This window comes from Cyprinus carpio, chromosome A18 (assembly GCF_018340385.1).
Source record: "Cyprinus carpio isolate SPL01 chromosome A18, ASM1834038v1, whole genome shotgun sequence".
In the NCBI taxonomy this organism is placed as follows: Eukaryota; Metazoa; Chordata; class Actinopteri; order Cypriniformes; family Cyprinidae; genus Cyprinus; species Cyprinus carpio.
In genome coordinates, this window is record NC_056589.1 from 21,567,395 (window position 1) to 21,592,690 (window position 25,296).

General features: G+C 36.8%; 1 protein-coding gene across 1 annotated transcript in view; it reads right to left on the minus strand.

The window, feature by feature from the left end:
* Positions 1–25,296, minus strand: part of LOC109045995 (inositol 1,4,5-trisphosphate receptor type 2-like) — a 74,503-nt gene that overhangs the window by 47,413 nt on the left and 1,794 nt on the right. Inside the window, exons 2-20 of the mRNA XM_042775399.1 lie at positions 17,529–17,599; positions 11,745–11,860; positions 11,519–11,605; positions 10,518–10,676; positions 8,716–8,814; positions 8,298–8,381; positions 8,030–8,176; positions 7,250–7,345; positions 5,852–5,902; positions 4,042–4,190; positions 3,455–3,554; positions 3,209–3,372; positions 2,908–3,049; positions 2,657–2,815; positions 2,406–2,578; positions 1,441–1,560; positions 1,124–1,306; positions 736–987; positions 480–627 (exon numbers count right to left, since the gene is read on the minus strand). Of these exons, the coding sequence (XP_042631333.1) occupies positions 480–627; positions 736–987; positions 1,124–1,306; positions 1,441–1,560; positions 2,406–2,578; positions 2,657–2,815; positions 2,908–3,049; positions 3,209–3,372; positions 3,455–3,554; positions 4,042–4,190; positions 5,852–5,902; positions 7,250–7,345; positions 8,030–8,176; positions 8,298–8,381; positions 8,716–8,814; positions 10,518–10,676; positions 11,519–11,605; positions 11,745–11,860; positions 17,529–17,599 (2,500 nt within the window). The remainder of the gene's footprint in view (positions 1–479; positions 628–735; positions 988–1,123; positions 1,307–1,440; positions 1,561–2,405; positions 2,579–2,656; positions 2,816–2,907; positions 3,050–3,208; positions 3,373–3,454; positions 3,555–4,041; positions 4,191–5,851; positions 5,903–7,249; positions 7,346–8,029; positions 8,177–8,297; positions 8,382–8,715; positions 8,815–10,517; positions 10,677–11,518; positions 11,606–11,744; positions 11,861–17,528; positions 17,600–25,296) is intronic.

Sequence of the window (25,296 nt, forward strand, 5' to 3'; positions counted from 1 at the left end):
TCATTTGTTCAGGTAGCAGTGCACAACAATAGTCACACTCTATCAGTGGATTTGATTCACTAAAAAAAAAGGAGGTTTTTTTGATTATTTGTTTTCTTGAAGGGTTGGTTTTGTTTACTTAAAAAAAAAAAAATTGGAGAATTGGACTATACTGGCCAATTCTCCAATATACTGGCTATGATTTCAATTTAGTAAAAAGAACCAACTCACAACTACAGTGATTCAATGACTACACTAGCTACACTATATGAATAAATCTGAATCACTAAAAAAAAAAAAAGCTTGTAAGGGTCCTTTGTTCTGGTACTGGCAACCCTGGTCAGGCTGTATTTTTCGTACTGTAGATTCAATAGTGGTATTGGCTGAATAGTAGAGCAGGAAACAATGTCAGAGTATTTCAGAGTATTTATGGTGTTCTGTCCACACTGATGGAAGATTGCATGTGTGAGAACCGTTAATGGAACCAAACATCTTCTCACCTCAAGGGTCAGTTCATTCTTCTCTCTGTCTCCAAAGGGATCAGGCTGACTGACCACATCTTGGAGATATTCATCCACAAAATGCATAGTAGGGGCAAACTTTCTCTTCATCTCCTCTCTGGATGTGTCTCTGCACTCATAATCATACCTGTTCACAAAATGTACATTCAGACAAAATGAACAACACAAAGCAGTTTCATAAATAAAGCCACATAATACTAGAAGCACCAGTGACAAAGAGTTCTTTCCATCTTACTCATTGACAGAGATCTTGGAAGGTATCTCAGTCCAGAGACGTGCATAGCGAACGGGCACCACGGCCTCCTGAGGGTCGCGGTCCACATGCATGTGCAGCATTAAACGACAAAATGAGGCACGAAGGTTGTAAGGCAGGCAGTCATCAAACATGCAGCGCAGGATTAGATCTACTGGCAGCTGATTGGAAATCTGATTGATGGCCAGATACTGCCGGTCCAGGCACATTTTAGCAAAAAGATTGAGCTGACACCTGAGAATGGATAGACATTCATATGTAGTTAAATTTAAAATGAATCAAAGAACCTGCTTAGAAGATTAAAATTATACAATAAAATCTAAAATAAAATAAAATACACTATCTTTCAAAGATGTGATTGAACTCTCACCTATAGTAGGTGATGGTGTCATATTCCGATTTTGTTCTATCCTTGGCATCCTGGGCCAGATGGCGGATGGACTTCCCATGAGGCTCTTTGTGGTTATCAATCCAGTATAGCCACACCTCTTCATCATCACCATCATCCTGGATTAAAGATGACTCCAGAGAGGTTTCTGTGTGTGTGATCAGTCTAAGGAAACACAAACCCAGTCATATATCTTAACACAAATGCAAAATGATCTCGTCACTATTAGAGTTTCATCCTATAATTCTGAGTCATTGTTATACAGCTAATCTCAGCAGGCAGCACAGAGCAGATCTCACTTGGTCTGGATGAGGATGTCTGCGTTGGTGGGGTTCAGCATGAATTTACAAATTAGCTCCTGAGTGACAGGAATGGCTGTTTTGTTGGAGACGCAAAGGTCAGACAAATAATCCAGAAACCTGGGAAAAAGACACAATAAAATACACAATTAACTTTGAGACCACCGCTAACCCATGTGAAAACAGCACAAATGCAAGAATCAAATCTGAACGTACACTACTATTCAAAAGTATCAGTAAGATTTCTCTTTTTTTTAAAGAAATTTATACTTCTATTCAGCAAGAATGCATTCAATTTATCAAAAGTGAGAGTCAAGACTTTTACATTGTTACAAAAGATTTCTGTTTCAAATAAATGCGATTTCTTTTAACTTTCTATTCATCACAGAATCCTGAGAAAAATGTATCCAAAAAATATAACTGTTTTCAGCACTGATAATTAGAATGATTTCTGAAGGATTGTTTCAAATAAATTTGATTTATTTTTAGTTTTTACAGGAGTTTTTTGTAGGTTCTTGTTACATTAGATAAATTTATTATTTATATTGTAAATTGTAATATTTCATAATATAACCAATTTGGAATCTAAATTATTCTAATAGGACAAATAAGAATGTTACAAATACAATCCTACTTGGTAAAAAAAAAAAAAAAAAAAATATATATATATATATATATATATATATATATATATATATATATATATATATATATATATATATATATATATATATATATATATATATATATATATATATATATATATATGTATATACAGCAGAATATTACAGTACGTGTCTTAAAGAATTCTTAAAGATCTCTTATTTGATCCCGATACACTGGTTCCAATTTACAGAAAATCCATTAGTTTTCCTTAAAGATTTAATTACAGTTCCTTTAGCATTTTCCGACCATAGTGGTTAGTGCCAAACACTTGAGTTGATGTCTAAAACTCTGGGTCAGACCTGGGCTCTCGGTTCCTGCGCAGAAGTTTGACAAAGGTCTCAATCTCACGTGCAGTGATGTGTTTTTCTAACAGCTTGCGGTTGTTGTGCAGGAGAGCAGTGATTGTGTCTTCGGCCAGGATCTCATAGCCGATTTGAGCCTGCATGACCGAAAAATTCTTGGCTATGTACTCCTGTGAGAAAGAGGATACGTGTATTAGTCTAATGGACAACCCTAATAATTGGAACTGATAATTGAAGCTGTTCCTTGCCTGATTCTTGCGGTAATCTTGTTGGGAATGGCGCAGAATTCTGTAACACAATTGTAGCATGTACTTAAACGGAGCGTTCCGCTGCTCCCCCATATCTTCCAGCTTCGGCATGGATGAGTCTTTAACCTCAGAAAATGGGGCTTTAAGAATTCCAAAGATCTGTAAAAATAAAAAATTACAGTCCAGAATCTTCCACTGAATCTACAGTATGATTCTAAAATAATCAACTTGAGATTACTGTTTGAGCAAACCTGTGCCAGGATGTTCTGCTCTCTCATGAGTTTCTGCCTCTCTCTGTTGGGGTTCGAAATGACCACAGACAACACATCCTGTCCGTTGTTCGGCACATCACATACAAAGATGATCAGATCCTCCAAAAGTTTAATAATAAACCTGAACATAAAAACGTAATATTAAGTTCATTTTTGTGACTTATGTGTGATCTGAGCTTCATATATTTCTATGCAACTGACAATGGACAATGCTAGTGTGCAAAAAAAGGTCTATTGCTACCACACCTTAACAACTTCAAAGAACTTCAGTGACATATACCTGCGTTCATTCGCTGCTGCAAAATTGTTGTCGCCCAATATACGCACATACATCTCCAGGACCTTGTTGGCATCGTTGGCAAAGTCCAAATCTCGGACCTCTGATATGGGGACAGAATTAATGGAAAAAGCCTCCTTGTCCTCCTTCAACTTGCAGGTGCCGATCTATTTGAATAAACAGAGAAATTACATGAGCTTTCTTTGACAAGACCAGTTTTTCTTCACATAAAAATAGAAGGAAATAAACCTTGAGCATAACGGGTCGTTCCTCCTCAACATCAATGGGAATGTTAGTACTGGTCACCCAAGTGTTTGTGCACAAGTTCCTGAGTCTGACATAGGAATTCCTAAAAAACGAAGGTACATACTTTAAATGAATCAAACACAGGACCTTGCTGTTCTTAGCTGTTCAAAAGTACACGTGCTGTTCTGTTGCTGTTCAAAAGTACACGTGGCATAGTGTGGACTCCTATCCCATCGACAGCACGTAATGGGGACTTGAATAAAAACTAATCTGTACAAATGGTTTCATAAGTATATTTTAAAATCTAAATGGTTGCTCTAAAAGGCTTTGTGAGCACTTGAATTCATTGGAAGGACTTGTTCTACAATTATTACTCCCTTTCAAACCCTTACTGCTGCTTTTTCACACCTACATCTCTTAGCTTGCACTTCTAGCCAATTTTGCAGCTTATATGAATTGCCTCTTTAGGGTAGTTTCTTGTAGCGTTTGTCATTTTGGATAAAAGGGCTAAACATCCAAATTTCCAGATCAGAATAGCATCTAAATTCTAATTTCATGATTAAAAGTCATTTTAGTGTATAGGAACTAACCTGGGAACTAGGCAGTCTGCCCGCTGTAAGGTGGTGGCATCCAGTTCAAAAAGAGAGGCGATGTCATTGCCATGGGGCACTGACACAAGGGTGTAAGGGATCTTGTCAGCCTGCCACTTCTTTTTAGATAACAAAGTGCCTTTGTTGGTCTGAGGTTTGCGAAGAGAGATAGGGGAAGGTCACATTGGTGTAAAAAAAAAACCCACATATGACAATGCAAGCACCACTGAGTCTGCATGTATTGTACCATTATTACTGGTTTTAAATATACTAATTTGCACTGATGGGTTATGTAATTTTTTCTCCTGCATTTTACTATTCTTTTCTTATTTTTACATGAAAAATATTCATGGCGAAACCTCAAACCAGGCTTATTACTGTTCATTAAAATGGAAATTAAAAGCATAGTTTTTTACTTTAATCATCATTAACGAAACTAAAATAAAATATGAAAAATCTTAAATGTATTATATTTTAGCCAGCTGCCAAGGAAACATTTTCTTATTTTCATTGATGCACTAAAATAACCACAGCTAAAACAAATATCAATAAAACAATACAGAAAAAAAAAAAAAATGACTAAATGGAATTAATTAAAATGAAAATGGAAAACATAAAAATTAAAACAAATTTAAACAACAACTATAACAGTATCACAATAATAAAATAAAATAAAATTTAAAATGAAATCTATTTACAGTAATGCAGTTCCAATGGAAGTCTATTTAAAAGCAGAAATATGCAACTCTTATTTTTGTAAAAGCTCTTTTTTTGGTGTTACAAGTTCATAACAGGATTCAAAGGTTGCATATGACCAGACAAGATTGCAAGCAATTTGTCCAACCTAATCTCATGTTGAAACTTACAATCTTTATGTCTTGTGACTCTACTAAAGAGTGTTTTAACATTTATTCTGTTCCATTGGTAGTACACTACTGTAAAAACATTTTTGCTTGTTTTTAAAAAACTAAAAACTGTTAATGGACAACAATGAACCTGCAATTCCTACAATGACCACAACTCAAGTAGATCTTGCAAAAAATCCACAGAAAAACTCAGAGGTCATCTATAGTGAGGATATTATGCAGGACTGGCACAGACTGTTTTCACTGGAGCTTTCTGATGGAGGGCTATTTGGAGAGCAGCATTATAAATTCTCCTCTGCTCTGACTCTCTGCAGCTCCTCTGACTCACTCCTCCACTGAAGCAGACAGCACGTCTGCCTGACTCTCACGGGGCACCCCCAGATTCAGACATTATGTAAGGAGCCCTCGCTGCAAGCGTGCATGCGCGTGTGTTTGTCTGCGAGGCTGCTGAAGCAGAATGCTAATACAGTGGAAAGGTGCAGTGAGAGACACAGGCAGAAGAAGAAAAAAAAACCTCCAGAGAGTAGGAGGACAGGAGTTGTGTGAGACTATCTATTGCAGCGTGAAGGAGGGGAGAGGGAAACGGATTGTGCAATAGTGAAGTTGTGCAGGAGAGTTGGGCTGGGCCGCAATGCTGTGTTGACGAGACAGAACAGGTTCTGTTTACTTCAGCAGAGTGAGTCAGACACAAAACTTTATATCAGTTCAACACAATCAGCAAATGTGTTTAATACATTACAGTCTCACATCAATGTTTTATTGATCAGACATGTCTAGATAGAGTCTGCAAACTTCATTCACACTGTGTGGTGACTGTGGAATTCTGGTGAATGGGTAAAGGAACTTCTTTGGAACTCTGCAGATATTTCAGTGGAATTCTGCAAGGTTAGATTTCAAGCGTAGTTATGAGTCATAGGCTGGCATCCAAGTGAGGTCTGACTTACCTCGTTTTTGGTGCTGATACTGTCAGTACGTTCTTTAAAATCAGGATTCGCCTGAAACAGAGGCAGAAGTGTTCTTTCAGCAATTTTATCCCAGACAATAACCCCCTCTGTCCGCACTGTGCACAGTGGATGGCTGTGACTGATTCTACACTACTGTGACAATAACATTGTGAAGACTGCCATCTGCAGCCCATCTTCTGTACTCAAAAAATTATATATATATAAATAAAAGGATAAACCTCTCCAAAAATACATTATAATGTTCTGAGGTAGATATTTTATAGTTTAGAAGACTTAAATGGAGTTACCTGTAAATGGACTGAATCTACCATTCAAAAGTTTGGGATTCATGAGAGTTTTGGGGGAAAAAAAGTTAACGAGTTAACACTGTGTTTCTAAAACAATGGTTGAGGAAGTGACGGCAAATATAACTTCTTTCTCTTTTCTGAGCAATGTAATCAATCTCTCAATTTTTTTTTTACCTCTTTTGGAAAGTCATAGAAATGCTATTGTGGATTTTTTCCATTTTTATTGGGGCAAATGGGAATGTAAAAATAATATTTGTTGTAGTTTCCGTCCATATGGCAAGCTGTTTTAGCTTAAAATATCCCCAGCGTTAATCACTGTAATTGCATTTTAACTAGTAACAATTCAATAAGAGCTCTATAATCATAATTGTTTCTAGTAAGAACTGAATTAGAGAGCTCTCTAATTTAGTTTTTACTAGTAAGAATGCAATTTGCAGAGCTCTATAGTTAAATTAGAGAGCTCTCTTATTGTAATTATAACTAGTAAAAATAGATTTAGAGAGCTCTCTAATTAAATTGTTACTAGTAAAAATGAAATTACGACGAGTAATGCTTGGAATATTTTAAGCTAAAACGGCCTGCCATACGTTCACCACTATAGACATTCAACCAACTATGATGGCTTCCACTTCAGAGAATCCCGAGAAATGTGAAAAGGGTCCATAAAATTATTTGGAATATTAAAGTTCAGATAATTTGGTGTTGGGAGAGTTTGATGAGAAATGTTTGAGTTGTTGATATTCTTTTTAAACTCCTTGCTGTCTACAAGAAACAACAGAGATCTCAGAAAGAGCTGCTAATACATTCTGAAATTTTTTTTATATCAGAATTCAGATAATGTGTTATTGATTTCAGGGTCGGTTGAGTAAATGCTGCTAAATCACCCAAATGGTGCACTAGTGAGTTTATTGCTCTGGGAAAAGCTTCATGTGTGCAGCATGCAAATACATGAAAACCACAGGAATTCACACAAACCACACCATATATTAAACAGCTCTTTAACCATGACTGAATTATGCAAAGCAAGGAGAACGGAAAAACCGGATGAGTTTCAGGTAAGGACTAAACAATGTAGAGATGGAATGTGCACCTCTGCTGCAAGGTAGTGGCCTGTGGCGAGGTGTTTGAAGCGAAACAGGCTGTTCCACTGGCCGGCTCCTCCTCTGCAGGGGTCATAGTGTACAACCTAAACCACACGGGACGGGGGAGAGACTCCGGATTAATTCTGTGCTGCGTGATATTGTTCTAACTTCTGAGTAAGAACATACACTACCGTACAAAAGTTTGGGGTATGATTAAGTAATTTTTTAAAGAAATGAATGCTTGTACTAAGCCAGAACACATTAAATTGATCAAAAGTGATAGTAAATATATTTATAATGTAACTTAAGATTTTTATTTAAAAAAAAAGGCTGGTCTTTTGAACTTTTCATTCAATAAGAATCCTAAAAATTAACCAAAGTGTCTACAAAAATATTAAGCAGCACTAATGTTTTTAACATTGATAATAATAAGAAATGAAGACTGGAGTAATGGCTGCTGAATATTCAGCTTTTTCACCACACTTTAAAATATTAAAACAGAAAAAAGTTATTTTAAAATGTAATATTATTTCAAAATATTACTGTTTTTACTGTACTTAATTTTTTTTTTTTTTTTAAATACAGCCTTGATGAGAATAAAGGATTTTTCAAAAACATGATAAAAAGACTTATAGACCCCAAACTTCTGAACAGTAGTGTGTATCCCATTTATAAATCATAAAATGTTATGATACATTTTACTTCATTACATATAGAGAACTAAGTTTGTGAACACAGATCAGAAAAAAATAAGAAAAAAACTTTTAAATCTTCATAAAAAACGATACCTCCACTTCCCAAAGAGCTTTTGAACTGGTGGCGGAGGTTGCTGATTGGCGGAGAGTGGTTCGTAAGAAGACGTACTGCTGCTTCTTGTACCCATCACAAGTAAGAAACTTTTCTTGCTCGGCATGAAACAACCTCACCACATCCCCCTGAGTGAATCGAAGAGAGAGACCCAAATGATTAGAGAACTATTATAAACCACAATACAAAACATACCCAAATCAATAGACCACTCCAAACATATCTAATAAACCATGACATAAGACTCACCCCTTTTAATATGTCATCTCTGTATTCACTGAATTTCATGAAAAGAGTGACCTTCCAATTGGTGTTGCAGTTCAAAGCGTTAACCTGGCAGACGGAAATACACATCTTTATTTCCATTACTTTTTAATGACCTTTCTTTTTATTTTCATTTATTTGTGATTGAAATCATTTTAACTTGCTTGATTGATTCACTGATTTTTTTTTCTAACAAATCAAACATTTCTTCAATGACTTGTTCAAGATTTCTAACATTTTATCAATGTTCATGATTTTTCCAAGCCTGGAATCCAGAATTTCCCTCACATTTCCAGGTTTTCCACCACCATGGGAACCCGGTAACTAATACAATGCATCAGAACCTGTGACTCATCATGTGATCTCATTAACAGTGCTGCTGAGAACACAGCTGGTGTCTGACCTCTTTGCAGCCACGGTTATCCAGGAGTTCGATGTTGCTGGCATGGAGAGGCTGCCCTGCGTTTACAGGCATTAGAACCACTTTATCTCCAAGCACCACCTACAAAGCACACAAACACACACACACACACACACACACACAACACAAACTTTCAACATCAGCTGTTTCTGTTGTTTTACCATTTCAACAACGAAAAAACTAAATAAAAGAAACATCACATCCTGTGACATGCATAGTTTGGAGACTGGTGTTTTAGACACATTTATACTTGACCCCATGAATTCTTTATAACTTATATATAATCTTTATAAATAAGTCAACTGTGTTAAAACTGATTAAAAACAATGTCAATGAATGTCAATACAATCAACCAATTAATTCCATAAATTTTATATTAATAGATTATAATAGGATTCTTAAAGAGTTGTGTGTCAATAAAGTTGTTTTATTTTAATAAGTAATTTACGTATGAACACATATGTAAATTGAGCTCCTGTGGCTCAGTGGTAGAGCACTGTGTTAGCAGCGCAAAAGGTTGTGTGCTCAATTCCCAGGGAACACATTAGGTAAAAAAAAAAAAAAAAAAGTCGCTTTGGATAAAAGCGTCTGCTAAATGCAAATGTACTTATGTTTTATATGCTGTCAAAACATCAGTATTAAATGTTTTCATGTGTATGCGAATGTAAGTATGCACATGCGGTAGAATCACACTTTAAAAACATACAACAATTACATAAAATGAAATAACGTTGTTAAAATACCTCAGCTATAGTGTTAAGTTTAGGATATGAAGGATAAAAAAAACAAAGAAAAACTCTTAATATTTGAGATAATTAAACAATGATCATTTGTAAATTCCAGTGACAATGAATGAAGAACAATCTATTTGTACATATCCTATTAACGAATTAATGTATAGACTATAATTTATAAACTATGAATTAACTATAGTTTGATTTATAAATACTTTATTACTGTATTCACATAATAATGTTACCAGCAAAATAAAGAAAATATATTGTCACATGGGAAAGAAAACGGCACTTATAAAAGTCATTTCATGGGGTCATTAAAGAAAAGAAACCAATGAAAAACGAGAGCACATTATTCAACAGAACAGAGAACTTGTATATACACACAGATATAATATCCATTGCATGCTGAAATAGGTCGTGTAAATGCACAGTTTGTAAAGAAAATGTTAGTGAAGTGTGTTAAGCATTCTATTCTTATCTGTACACAACGTAACATCACAGACATCCAATATCACTCAGAACTCAAGCCCTTGATGTCATCAGTGGATCTGAACCTGTTTGGATGCTATTTAATAATTCTATTCTGATCTGGAAACTATTTGCATACTAGATCTGAAAGTATTTGGATATATTTTAATAATTCAGGCTTAAAAGAAAGAATTAAGAAAAAAAAATTAAGCAACAACATTGTGTGAACATGGTTCTGTAACAGGCTGTTAGGGTTGCATGTTACATGCATGTTAGCATACTGCAAACTTCTCTGTGTACACACACACACACAGCATGCGCCAAACTATATATTAGATACCTTCACGATTCAGTTGCTGAGATGAAAACAAGAGGAGAGACCAAATGAGTTAACACAACAAAATGTTTGTATAATGATTAGAGGTGATTAGCTTTTTTAAAATGGGTAAATCACCCATTACCAATGATGCAGTAATTTCTTCACTGCATGTTTAAAAATAGATAAACATGATAAAAGTCAGAACCTAAACACAGTCATTGTTTCTGAAGTGTATGTTGTTTTAGTGGAGCGATGCCTACATTGTCTCCTTCACTGCGTAGCTTCCAGAAAGGTTGGATGCAGAACCAGGAGCCCTCATTTCCCAAAGGGTCCAGAGATACGCGCATCGCGTTCTTCTCCAGCAGGGCCGGAAGACGCTTATTCACTGTCAGGTACTTATTACTCTTAATATGGAGAAGCTGAAAATATAAGGAAAGTGTACTGTATTTAAAATACTGCACTAAAAACATTATCATTCAAAAATTTGGGGTCTACAGGTTTTCTCATACATGAATTTGTTTTTTTGAATGTCGCATTTAACTGATCAAAAGTGACAGTAAATACATTTATAATACTACAAAAAAAAAAAAATCTAATTTCAAATGCCGTTCTTTTGAAATTTCTATTCATTAAAGAATCCTGAAAAAAAAAAAATGTATCACTGTTTCCACAGAAATATTATGCAGCACAATTATTTTACACATTTCTCGAGCACCAAATCAGCATATTAGAATGTCTGTAAGTAAAATAAGATGCAATATGGACCAGTCATGATTCAAAAGTGAAAAGTCTGGCTCTGTGAGAATATAATATTACACTAAACTGAAACTTTCAGTTTACTATCAGATGCTAGGCTCACATAGCCAGACTTCTGATTTTCAAATCATGTCTTTGAAAGTAAAACACAAGGCCACACACAGGCACATGAATTTCAGTCAAGTCAGTAGCCTTGAAAGCAAATGCAAAACTCAAACGGAGAGGCCCTTTGGGTCAAATAAATTTGTTAAAACATCTGAAAGCATGGTTTTTGTGTAAGCCCATAGAAGCACTTAGATTAAAGTCACCAATCAAACAGGCATTTTTTTCTATCGGTTCTGGAGCCGTATATCACCCACACTGTCAAATGCCTCTTTGGCCCTTGAGTGGTGCACTGGCAGCCTTGGCAACAGTGTGAAAACAAACAGAATGTTCTCAATGTCCAACCAAAAGTGTAAAAAAAAAAAAAACATTTGTTGATAAGAAGATTGGAGCTTGACTGTACCTGTATAACCCGACTATATTTGACAATCTCTCCCAGTAATTTCTTATTCTCAGTATCGTTCTGTTTCTGCTCCAGTTCCGCTGCATGCTGCAAAATGTAGTAGAAAGGACAGCAAACTGTAATTAGCAATCCCAAAATGCCTAGTAATAGAATTCTATTGCATAATCAGTGATGTTAAAAAACTAAGATGCATATATACTGTCGGCTGGCAGTGTTATAAGGGCACCTGTAATTTCTTGAAGAGGTCTCCCTGTGTGTTGTTCCCATGTTTCCCCTGTTTTGCCTTCCAGAACTGTCTCTGTGCGGAGTACCTATTCATAGGACACACCTTGAAGAGACAATCTAAACAATAGAAAGAAAAACAATTATATTAGTTGCTGAATTTAATTTCCTCTAGCGGTCACTATAGGGAATGCCTTCAGTGTGACCGGTGTCTGAAGCATGTCTAAACACAACAATAATATTGACTGCCGACGGCCTATGACGTCACTACCAGCGTGACAACAGTATAAAAGGGCGCTGGGAGAATATGTCATTCTCTTCTTCGTCTTCAATGCCGTTTATGTTAGCAGCTAAGCACGACTAGGAGTGCATGTTTTCTCATCAGAGGCTTTGCTCTGATACCCGAGGTTTCACACAACCTGTGTGTTGTGTGTGTGAGTGAGAAGTAAGCAAGTTCAGCCCTTGAGGGAGTTGAATGTGCTCATCGCACTTATTGCACTTTCTTTGTGGATAGGTGTGAACTGAACATGTTTGACTTTTTTTGAGCGGATTGTGCTCATCGTGATGCATTCATGGGACTCCTCCTCTTTCTCAAGTGTAGGCTTGTGAGCCTCCTTGATGCTTGGCCTTGTACTGAGCTAGTGCTCCTTATCCACGAGTGGTGTAGTTGAGTACACTACTCTCTGGGACTAGGAGCTAGAGTGTACTCCCCTTGTGCTCCTGAGGGCCACCTGCGAGTATGTCACTGGCACAGAACCTGGTTCCCTAACCGTGTTATTATACAGTGGTGCAGTAACATTATGTTGTCTCTTTAGCTCCAGGGTTATCTTCATCCATGTCTCCAGAAGATATCTGCAAGACTTGAGAGCCATGTGCGGGAGCTACGGTGGGTGAGTAAGATCCATTTCATTTCCTAAGGATACTGTTATCTCTAGTTTACTTGTATTTCTTGTGTGTATGCTAACTAACCTACCTCTTGCACCACATCTGGGACCTCCATTCTGTATCACTGACTTTCAATACTGGGTAGTAGGGCTCCCCATTGGCTTCCCCTGTTGAAAGTCAGGAGATGAGAGCCCTATCTGGGACCTCTCTCCCTTTACTCTGCTGACCTCTTGGGGCGTGTGGTCTAGTACACCTCCCCAGTTAGGTTTTCCTTAGCCCAAGTTGTAGACCTGCATAGCCTCCTTGATCCTCTCGCATCTCTAGGTTGAGCTGATGCTCCTCACCTACAAGTAGGTATAGTTGAGCATTCTGCTACCCGGGGACAGGATCCTGACTGTACCTCCATCGCGCTCCTGAGGGCTGCTCGTGGTTAAGTTTCTGCTACAGAGTGATATACCAAGATGGTGGTGCGTGAACAGCGCGAGGCTCAGCATCTCTCCAGTTTTTGCAAATTACTTCTTATTTTACTAGTTATTTTCAATTCCGTTGTTCGACATAGCTTCGCATTAACCTCTTACAACCGTCACACACTATTGGATATCAAACTTCGCTACACAAACACCGATGTGGATACAACACTAGATCTTCATCTACTACCTCCCGAATTACTCCGCTCCCTGGCCTCGAGTGAATCAGCCAGTCCGACAGGAAGTGCCCGTCGTCAGCGCTGCGAACGTAAACAAAGACGGGGTAAGCGGAGTGGCCTGGGGGCTAAGCTGTTTGCATCTATGTAAACAGATCCTGGTGCTCCGATGCTGTTATTACTAAATCACACTGTCCTGCTGATATTGAATACATCTTTATCAAGTGCAGACCCTTTTTTCTGCCCGGTGAATTTACAACTGCCCAATTTGCTGAAGTGTATGTACCCCCGGATGCTAATGCTAAACTAGCCATGAAAGAACTATCTTCTGCTGTTAGTAAACTGCAAACAACACATACGGATGGAGTCTTTATTATTGCTGGTGATTTCAATCATGCCAATCTGAGAACAACTCTCCCAAAATTTTATCAAAAAGTTTTTTGCCCAACAAGAGGAGACAATACTCTTGATCAGGTTTATACAAACATCCCTGATGCTTACAAAATAACTCCCCTCCCCCATGTTGAACAATCTGATCACCTCTCCCTGTTCCTGCTACCCAAACAGCCTACAGGGATGAGGTTCTGCATCTAGCAATGTGGTGTGCCAACAATAAACTTGCACTCAACACCCAAAAGACCAAAGAGCTGATTGTAGACCACCGGCGGACTAAGAAGGACCACACTCCCATCTACATTGATGGGGCTAAAGTGGAGCATGTGGTGAGCTTCAAGTTCCTTGGTGTCCATCTCTTTGAGGATCTTTCCTGGACCCTCAATACCTCGATACTGATTAAAAAGGCACAACAGCACCTTTACTTCCTTTACTTATGGGAAGCTCACCTGTCCCCCAACATCCTGCTGAACTTTTACCGCTGCACTATTAAAACAAACTGCATCACAGTGTGGTATGGCAACTGCACTGTTTCGGACCAGAAAGCAGGGTGGTGAAAACTTCACAATACATCACTGATGTCGGGCTACCCTCCATCAAAGACGTCTACCACAAACGCAAAAGTGAACTGAACAATAACCTGTCTGCAATTCTCACTCACAATGTTCTTATTATTCCCTCTGTTTTTGCACATCTCTGAATTTTTTGCAAATTTCTTCCTCCGGATGCCATTTGCACTGTTATGGTCATTGGAAATATATAAACTTATGCTATTTACGTACCTCACCATATAATGCACGTTCTTTTTATACTCACTGTACAATGCATCTTCTGTTTATACTTTCTTTGCACCGTGTTGTATGTACAGTCATTTGCGTTGAGCTGGTCTCTGCCCTCCTAACTCATAACTTGCACTATATGTCATAAAGCTTAATGTATATACACACATTCTATATTTATTTTATATACGCTGTTATTTGCACTTCTGGTTAGATGCTAACTGCACTTCATTGGCTCTGTACTTGTACTCTGCACAGTGACAATAAAGTTGAATCTAATCTAAAATATTGTGAAGAGCTCCTTGAGATCTAAGCTCCCTGTGACCATTCTGCACATGCACTGAGCTTGAGTTCTCCTCTCATCGAGTTGCTGAGTAACTCCGCTCTTGAAATCCCACTCTGCAGTCATGATAGGTTGTAAGGCCCACTATGGACCACCCTGTTATACTGCCCTTATAGTTGAACCAGTGAATCTCTCCTCTTTTTGTGAGTGACTTGAGTACACCGTTTCCCCTGAGGTATGAGTGTGATGGTGCTTCCTTCATTCTGAAGGCATACTAAATACTTGCTCTGAGGAGCCCTAATCATGTGCATGAATGGCTTTGGCTCCTGTCCTGTTTTCGTGGTTGAGCTGGCATTACTCCCCTTGGTTATAACGATGTTACAAGAGTCTTTCGCTCCCACAAGCCTCTTCAGCAGGCTCCTTTCAAGCCTAGCTGCCTCCTTTCTACTACTCTGTTAGACTGCCCTTTCTAGTTGAGTTTGGCAGTGGTCCTCTCACTACAGGAGGATTGCCTATGAGCCTCTTGCTCCCAGGTTGAGCATGTACGTAAGTTCCCTGGTCGATTTGAAAATTGAGTACTCCACTCTCAGGGCTCTCAAGGCCTCAGGCAGACAGCTTGTTGGGAAAATTAGGTGTACATGTATGAAGTCCCCCTAGGTGACAGGCCAGGGTCTGGTAATATGGTGAAATATAGATGCTCAACCATATCCCCTTAAAGGAACTTATCAAATCACATTGTTATCTAATTCCAAGCCTTTGAGCTTTGCCCTGGGACTGGGCTTTTTTATCAGCCCTTAACATGTAAGTTATTTTGGGTATGTAGCTCGGGCCTTTGGCTGAAGGGGATGGTGTCACTGACAGGCGCTGATGCATCTGAGGGGCAGCTCTAATGGTTTCATTACGGAGTTGGTGCTTAGTGCTCGCCTCAGAAAATATGGCATGTACTTCCCTCAGCATGGCAGTGTGGGTATTCTGTTCATAGAGGACATATTCCTAGAGGACGCAGTTCGAGTACCCTCGAAAGGGAATGTCTCAGGTTCCGCATGTAACCATGGTTAAACCTGAGACGTTTTATGTGTCTTTTTAGATTTTTTATTAAAATAAAAAATATAATAAAATAAAATTGTAAAAAAATGTAATATAGAAATCTAGAAATATATAGTATAATAAATTTTTATATAACATTATTTATGTGTGTTGTCTATATATATATATATATATATATATATATATATATATATATATATATATATATATATATATATATATATATATATATCTATAGTCTACACACACATACACACACATTTTTTTTAATTATAAATATTATATTAACAATATAAATATTATTATTAATTAAAATATATATATTTATAAAAATATAAATAAGAGTCATTGTAAGTTGGTTTCAGTGTCATTACTGAATCCAACCGACTGTATAATTTTATTTTACAGGCTGTGTCTTTGACACAGTACTGGCAAACAAAATCTGTGATTTTACTCCAGCAAACCAAATAGATCCTCCTAAATGCGAATGTACTGTGCACAAACAAAATAGTTTGGAGAAGACAGACTCAAATACACTTCCTCAAATGTCCCTTTTGGCAAAGTGACAACTGAGTAAATCCAACAGAGTCAAAGTTTATTTGCTTACCTTCAGGAAGTCACTAAAATGTGTCTACAACAGTGTAAAAGTTTGATTATTAAAGATTTAAGAACATTTTATACAGAATAAGATCTCTAACTTGGAATTATAATCATAATTGAGACTGAGATTACTTGAATCATGGCAGAAAGGTGCGGACACATTTACCATCATTCAAATTTTTGCAGGCTAAATCCAGTCAAAGGAATCCAAGTGATCTGGAATTTCCCATGAGGGTGAAAGATTTTCCCACAGATTTCAAAACAAGTTCAATTTGGCAACATGGATTTGATACATTGACCAACAGAAAACTGCTTGGTTTGAAAGTGACTTTATACATTGCCACTGTATGGATAATAAACATTGGACCTTTATTCCAGCAAAGTCTTGCTGAAATTTCAGTGAAACTTGCTTATTATAGTATTTTACCATTATTTTTCTGGTTAACTATTACTAAGAAAATCATCAAGTACATAAAAAGCACAAGTTATCACATGGGCTTTTGTGTTCAAAAGCACAGGAAGCATGTACTGACTTGTAGTGAACATCCATTCGGAGCTAGCGTTTCATCAAAGCCCTTCAGCACAACAGGAAAATAAGAGTTTACAGTTATGGCTATTTCTGTTTCTTATACAGTCCTCCAAATTGCAATTGAGGAACAACACTGTTTACCCACCTCTGCTTACAATTTTAGTCATTAGGCAACAGCCAGGCACCCTACTGAGATCTCACTATAAAGCTGAAGACATGGGGCGCTGACAGCCTGCGTGCATGGCCTTGGCAAGAGCAAAGATTCAGCGTGTAGGAGGCTGTTACTGCTCAAGGGCCGAATAATTAATCAGTGGCTGAGCAGGTGTTAAGAAACACACACACAGAAAGCTACAGCTACATATTTATTTTGCCCGGTGTTGGGATTTCTTTTGCCTGCCTTTTTATTGGTACTATAATTTTGGGGAGTAACTAAGACAAAAAAAAAAAAAAAAAAATACGATGCTAATTTAACTATATTTTTCTCAATTTTTTTCAAAACATCATAACAAGCTACTTGTTCCACTAACTAGTGTAGTAAACTGTAGCACAGCTAGAGCTTGACTGTAGTTTAACTACTTTAAATTATGAGTAAGTCCTTTAGTGTGATCAATCTTGTCAGACTGACTCACCTCTGAATTTTTTCGGTGGGTTTGTAAGATCTCCAGCCTCAGGTTGCACCACACATCGGTCATCCACCAACCTGAAGGGGCAAAATATGACAACTTATGTAAAATTATACACTGAAGGATGAGAAACCGAAAATGAAAAATTTTTAAAGACAATTTTCTTTCAGTTAGATTTAGACATAGATGTTCAGACAAGAAGCAAGCATCAGATTTTTAAAAATATATTTATGGTTTGACCATAATAAGACATATTCCGTAAGCACCAAATCAGCATATTACAATGATTTTACTGAAGGATAATGTGACACAGAAGACTGAAAATTCACCTTTGCCATCACAGTAATAAATTACACTTTAAAATTATAAAACATAATTTTTTACAGTCATTTTACTTTGTAATAAATGTCACAATAAATGACAGTCTTGGTGAGCATAAGAGATTTCTTTCAAAAACAACTATTGAGTATAGGTAAAAATCCATGCCGATAGTTTTTCCAGGTTGTGTCCCATGCTGGAGCAGCTAAGTTCCGCCAGTACAAGAGCGCCCTTTAGATGCGAAAATCACTGACACTTTGTGCTGTTTGTTTTGACACGTGACACTGCGCGCTGCACAGAGCGGGACAATTCAGACGCGGATTTGAAACAAAGACAACAAAATTGTAACGGTACTGTGCTAAACAAGGCACACAATGTAGGAGAAATACAATAAACAGTCTTTAAGTATAATCCACAGAGAAAACATAAGGAATCCAGGAGCTGGGGTAGCACAACATGTAGACACAAATAATAGCAGACAACGGAACAGAGGAGAACACAGGACTTAAATACTAGAAACGTAATTAGGGAGAACTGAACAGAACATAATGGCAGAAATGTGGCAGAAATGGTATGTATATAGTATAATACAGTGCATGTTTTCATATCATTATATTGTAACTGCGAGGTTGACTAGGTGATTTATTATTTGTGTTTGAAAATTAGTATGTTTGTTGTGTATGCTTTGTGTTATATTCTAACAGGTCATTGATTAGGTGCTTCGTTAGTGGAGGGAGTATGTCATTATGATTTTAGCTCCAACCCTAATTAAACACACCTGAACAAGGCGATCAGTGTTTTCGGGATTACTAGATAGATACAGGCAGGTGAGTTTTTATGAGGGCTGAAGCTAAACTCTGCAGGATAGTGGCCCTCCAGGACCGGAGTTGCCTATCCCTGCTTTAAAGTGTGACCACAACACACGCAAGTCCGACCCTAATGTTTAGTGTCACGATTGTTACCATCTATTTGCATTAGTTTATATCTAGCTGGTCACTTTAATGCATTCATTAGCCAGTGAAGTTGCATATTTAAAGATAGTGACATGAGAAAGAAAACTGATATGTTCAAGCAGCTGACGACGCATCTGAACACGACGCGTCTGGTGTGATACCTGTGAGTTGTCCTAGACGTGACACTGTGCTGCGCGTTTTGTCTGGTGTGCAACTGCTATATTTTGTTATTTTGATTAGATAATCATCAAGTGTTCTAAAATTTAAGCAAATAAAGTGTGAGAGTATACAGACAATATACATATTTTATGTAATTTCTTAAATATAAGAAATTACATATATCTTTAAGCATGTCTGTTTGGATTTATATGAAATGGTAACACTTTACAATATGATTCCATTATTGTTCATTGTTAATGTGTGTTAAGTAAAAATTTACATTTTAAAGTTGCTTCTGTTAACATTAGTGTGTGATATTAGTCATTAGTCAACATTAGTAATGAACTATGAACTAACATTAATGATCAATGTATAATTCATATTTAATATGAACATCTTTATTCCATATATAAAGCATGGTTCTGTACTTTTGTGTGTGTGTGTGTGTGTGTGTGTGTGTGTGTGTGTGTGTGTGTGTGTGTGTGTGTGTGTGTAATTAAGTTCAGCAATATTTTAGTTTTCGTACAGTATCCATTTGAAAAACTATTGGTTGATTAATTGGTTATTGGCCATTGGGGTCAAACCCAGTTATCGTATCTGTAAAATCCACTATCTGTCAACCTCTAAGAAATACACACATTTTCCTTCACTCATGTCTTAAATAACTAACTATGAGAAATTCACTGTTTGAATAAAGTACATCTATTCGAAAGTCTCTTACGTTCTCTTAAGTCACTTATGTTCTCAGAGGCACCTTTTTCAGCATGGTATATTGAGAATTTAAACAAGAGAATTTAAAAGACAGACAAAAAAGTCCTCTGATATTGACATAAAAGCCAAAATGCTTCAGTTTTATTACGGAAAAGGTCTTTCAAGTCACAAGAAAAGAGACTTCGTAGGCTCAGCATTGTATATCAAATCAAACAGAGTTTCCTCTCATTAAGGACTCAATTGAAAATGCTTGTAAACCTAAATCAACAAACTATTCAACTCTTTGAAAGCAGAGCATATTTGCCCATCCAGTTGTCAATGCAAACCCACACAGTCAAATTTAATACACCATGCTCAGTTGCTGTGACCACAGGCTCTCTTCACAGAATAGGTTACAAAAATAATGTTGAAACCTTTCAGAATACAATTTAGTTTAGTTTAAAGAAATAGTTCACCCAAAAATGAAAACTTGCTCACCCTCAGGCCATCCAAGATATAGATGCGTTTGTTTCTTCATCGGAACAGATTTGGAGATTAGCATTGTATCACTTGCTCACCAATGGATCCTCAGTGAATGGGTGCGGTCAGAATGAGAGTCCAAACAGCTGATAAAAACATCACAATAATCCACAAGACACCAGTACATCAATTAATGTCTTTTAAAGCGAAAAGCTGCATGTTGTAATAAAAAAATAAATCCATCATTTAGATGTTTCAACTGCTTCTGGCCAAAATATGTGTCCATAATCCACGATAACGCTTCCTCCAGTGAAAAAGTCCATCCCCCGTTGTTCTCTCACAAGAAAATCCACCAACATATTTGTTTAGAAAAGTTTTCGCTTGTAAATTTGTGCTTGGTGCTTAATTCAGACAAGACCGGTTTTAAAATGGAAAAAGCAATATTATGGATAGAGGACATGCAGCTTTTTGCTTCACAAAATGTAAATCAATAGACTGGAGTCATGTGATTAATTTGTAATTTATCAGCTGTTACAACTCTGACGGCACCCATTCACTGCAGAGGATCCATTGTTGAGCAAGTCATGTAATGCTACATTTCTCCAAAACTCATGTACATCTTGGATGACCTGAGGTTTCAGTAAATTTCCAACAAATGTACATTTTTGGGTGAGTTATTTATATAATATTAACAAACAATCAGAGATTTTAGAGCCAATTTAACCAAAGTGCCTCTCCTTAAACATAAAGAGGCTTTTTGTGAAAGCCTGATCAAAGTTTGATAAAAGAGGAAGCCACAGTACTCTTTTAGGCTTGATAAACATACCAACATCCAGGCTTTCCCACTGTTATAGTTCAAACTAAAAATAGGCAATTACTTATCATGGGCGGCTCATGGTTTTCTTAATGATAGCACTTGTTTCAGCTTGGTTATCTTGTGAACACAGCTGTCTGTTAATAAATACTTCAGCAATAAAATGTAGAGGTTGACACCACTGCACTGAACTGACCGGAGGAATGTGGATGTGCACAGACATCTCTTACTTGTCTTGTTGACAGTAAAATGAAGTTGTTTTTGGTTTAACTGAATTTATGAATAATGTTTCCATTATGTAAATCAAACAACCTCAAAAATTGTAGTACAACATCAAGCTAATCTTCCTTCCTTACAATTGTAGAAGACACAAAAAAGGAATGAATGTGTGAGTTCACACTACATACATTACCACATTTAAAGGAAGTGCCACACAGCGTATGACAGAAAGGCTGTTATCTGAGCAGTAGCATTAGTTTTCTCCTGTTACCCAAGAGAAGGGCAGCAGCAGTGTTTCCCCAACCTTTTTTGTTCCCCATTGTACCTCAAGTACCCTTTTGTCAAAAAAAAAAAATGCATTTCATTTAAAATAAAAAACAACAACAACAAAACATGAAATATGAAGTGAAACTCACCATTTATGTACATAAAATGATTATATGTGGCAGTCCATCATATTGGTAAATTATGTATGGTTGCATAAAACCATAAAGTGTGTGGAAAGCTGTTCTATTTAATTTTTGCAGATTTATAGAGTTTATGCAATTTATTGTGCAGTTTATTGCTTTTTGATGCAATTCAACTAACTAGTTGTTATTAGTTACTATGCTTTGAGACATTGGACAGGACAAATAGTTTCAAAGCACAGAACAAATGGCACTGAACATTATGCAGCAGTATTATGAAAAAGAAAGAAGTGTGAGTAAGTTGGTTAAAGAGTGCTGCTTCCTGAAAACTATTTCTGTCGCATGTCTTGCTGTTATGATCTATTGACATCCATAATTTGTTAAAATCACAAATACTGATTTTAGGTTTAACAAAGCAATATTTTCAAATACGGAAAGGAACAACTTTTGCTTGAAAGTCTACAGTCTATTAATGAATTTCAAGTAAGAAGAACAGTAAGAAGTAAAATTCTCCTGAATAAAGACAAAGTTGCAAAGACCTGATTTTCAGGTCTACAACATCAAGTAACAGCAAGTTGCCCTCTGTTGTGCATTTCCCACAGAAAAAAATAAAATCTATTATCTTTTTGACACAGTCTTCAGTGTCATTGAAATGAGGATTGTGCAAACCCTTAGAGGGAAGTACAGGAATTTATGTAATTTATCTAAATTTAGATGCTTTAAAGTCTGCCTATCCTCACATGAATCAGGCATCAGGCATATCTGCATGAACAAATGTTCAGTTAAATATTCAAACAATGTAAAAACTTAAAAGAAGAAAAAGCAGCAACCACAGAGCTACCAAACCACCACAAAAACAGACACTCTACCGAACGATGACTAAGCCATGCAAGTAAGTGCTGCAAATGGATATTTTCATAGAGACAAAGTGTTTTATTGCTTTAATTGGCTATGCCAGCACACTTCCTCATCTTCCTGTGTATCTGTACAGATGTATTAAACAAAGACATTAAAGGGTTACTCCACCCCAAAATGAAAATTTTGTCATTAATCACTTACCCCGTTCCAAACCCGTAAAAGCTTAGTTCGTCTTCAGAACACAATTTAAGATATTTTGGATGAAAACCGGGAGGCCTGTGACTGTTGGATACAATTTAAGGTATTTTGGATTGTAAAGGTGAGGAATGTTGATGTACTGATGGCAGATGGACTTTCTGAAGATGTCTTTCATAGTCATAGGCCTCCCGGTTTTCATCCAAAATATCTTAAATTGTGTTCCGAAGACGAACAAAGCATTTACGGGTTTGGAATGACATGGGGGTAAGTGATTAATGACAAAAAAATTTATTTTAGGGGGGAGTATCCCTTTAAGTACATTAATAGGATGTGTTTTAGAAGGGGAGTAGAAAACGTGAACGGTTCCAACAGCTTATAGTATTACATGTTCATAAATGAGTAACTGAGTGCTTCTAGTACTCTTTAAACTCTTTGACAGCCAACAATCTTCAAAGACACAACGGATTACACTACTCAAGTTAAACATGAACCAAATGCAAGCCTGGTTGATAGTGTTCAAACATATTAATTATATCTCCATTACTTGATGACATGAGGTGAAGGAATTAGACCTTGTCCAAACAGAATAATCGTTCCTAGCTTGCTGCAAGCTAAGCATGTTAGAACAAATCCTATTCTTTCACGTAGACCAGATGATGATTTGTTTTTCATATGTAAGAAATTGGGAGTAAGCTACTACATTTGCTTTCACAGCCATGCATGGACTGATTAATAACTGATTATATAGAATGAACTGTGACCAGCCATTTTATTGTCCTTTTAACCAAACCACTCTCAAATTATAGTCATAAATGTTTATTATGTAGAATTTCAACCAATCAAATCTCTTATCAGTCTTTCTTCTCTAGGGTTCTGCAATATAACAAGATATTGGTTCCTAAAAAAAAAAAAGACAACCCCATTCACCTTCCATTATATCTCTGTACAAACCCATGACAGCCTCTGGGAATAATCCAAGAACACCTTGTTTAGGATCAGGAGATAAGCTTTGGCAATGTTCAGTATAGAATGCAAGCATACTACTAAATAATGCACAGTATAAATTGCATACTGCCTGCTAAGTTTGCAATGTGCAATCATAGAAACTTTAGTTCCCTCGATTTGTGAAACATGTCTTTTGGCAGTTTGATCAAATAATGTTCCACTTCATTCATTAACTAGAAATAGAAAGTTAATCACATTGCATTGTGGGAAGCAGTACTCCTATAGGGTGCAACAGTGCCCACCCACTTTTTCATCTGCCTTGAATACACAAGTATTTTTCCCCATAGGGATTTAGAAAAACAAGTATTTAAGAGTTATGAGCAATGAGGTGAACTGCAACATGATAAACTTTGTTTTGAAGTAAAAATGTATTTGAAAACCAGAAAAAAAAGTTACAAGGCTGTGTATTTAACATCTTTAATGAGGAAAAGAACTACAATCCCATGAAGCACTGCAGCTGACAATTATTTACAATATAAGTGTAAGTAATGCAGGCTGGTGGCTTCAACAAAAGCACATACAGTACCATTCGATTAACAACATTGTAGCTCACATTAGTCCTGTCTTTAAAGGGATAGTTTTCAAAAATTAACATTCTGTCATCATGTACTCACCCTCAAGTTGTTCCAAACCTGTATGAGTTTCTTTCTTCTTTCTCCTGTTTGGTTACCAACATTCTTCAAAACATCTTCTTTTGTGCTCAACAGAAGAAAAACAGGTTTGAAAGAACTTGAGGGTGAGTAAATGATGACAGATTTTTTTTTTTTGTGTGTCAACTACAGCATTGGCCCCCTTGGTAAATATGAGCAAAGGTGGCTGTGAAAATAAATCTGCATCATGTATCCTTTTGATCTTTCATTTAAAAAAAACTCTCTTCCTCAGTGTGCATTAGGACGATATAGACACATGTCCTCTTCCAGTTAGATTTGTAACATCTTTAGTTGACTTCTTAATTATTGCCCTGAAGGTGGAAATGGGGGTTTTCAATGCTTTAGCTATTTCCTTACACACACATTCTCATTCGTGAAGCTCAACAATCTGGTTCTGCACATCAGAACTACATTCTTTGGTTTTACACCTTGTGATGGATGATCAAGGGAATTTGGCCTTTGTGTTCTTCACATTTACAATCATGTGGAACAGGAAGTCATGGCTGGACAATGCTCCTAGTCACCCTGGTGTGCTAATAAATATATCCTATACTCAGCATACACTGCCTGTCTAAATATGGAAAAACATAACTGGACAAACACACTGTAAAAGTAACAAAAGACAAAAACTGGAACGTCATCTGTCCATAACAACACCGGGACATGCAGCCTGACAGCTCGCTTTGACACAAAGTCTGCTCATACAGAAAGCCACAATTCCAATACAAGCGCACATTACTACAAGTACGTGTAAACTAGCCTGCATTATGCTTCTAAAGGAAACCTCAGCGCTTATGTTTGAATCATAGTAATAAAGTGAAAAACCACACATTACGTTTTACAAACGTTTGAAACTCCAAAACATGTTATGAACTGTGAAAAGTGACAGAGAAATGACCACTACTGCAATCCCTCTGATTCAATCCAGCAAAAACTCTCTGAAGCTAAAAGATTTAAGCAGAGAAGCTGTACATATTGTGAGCGCAGCATTCTGAATGCCACAGAGCAGAATGCTACGGTGCA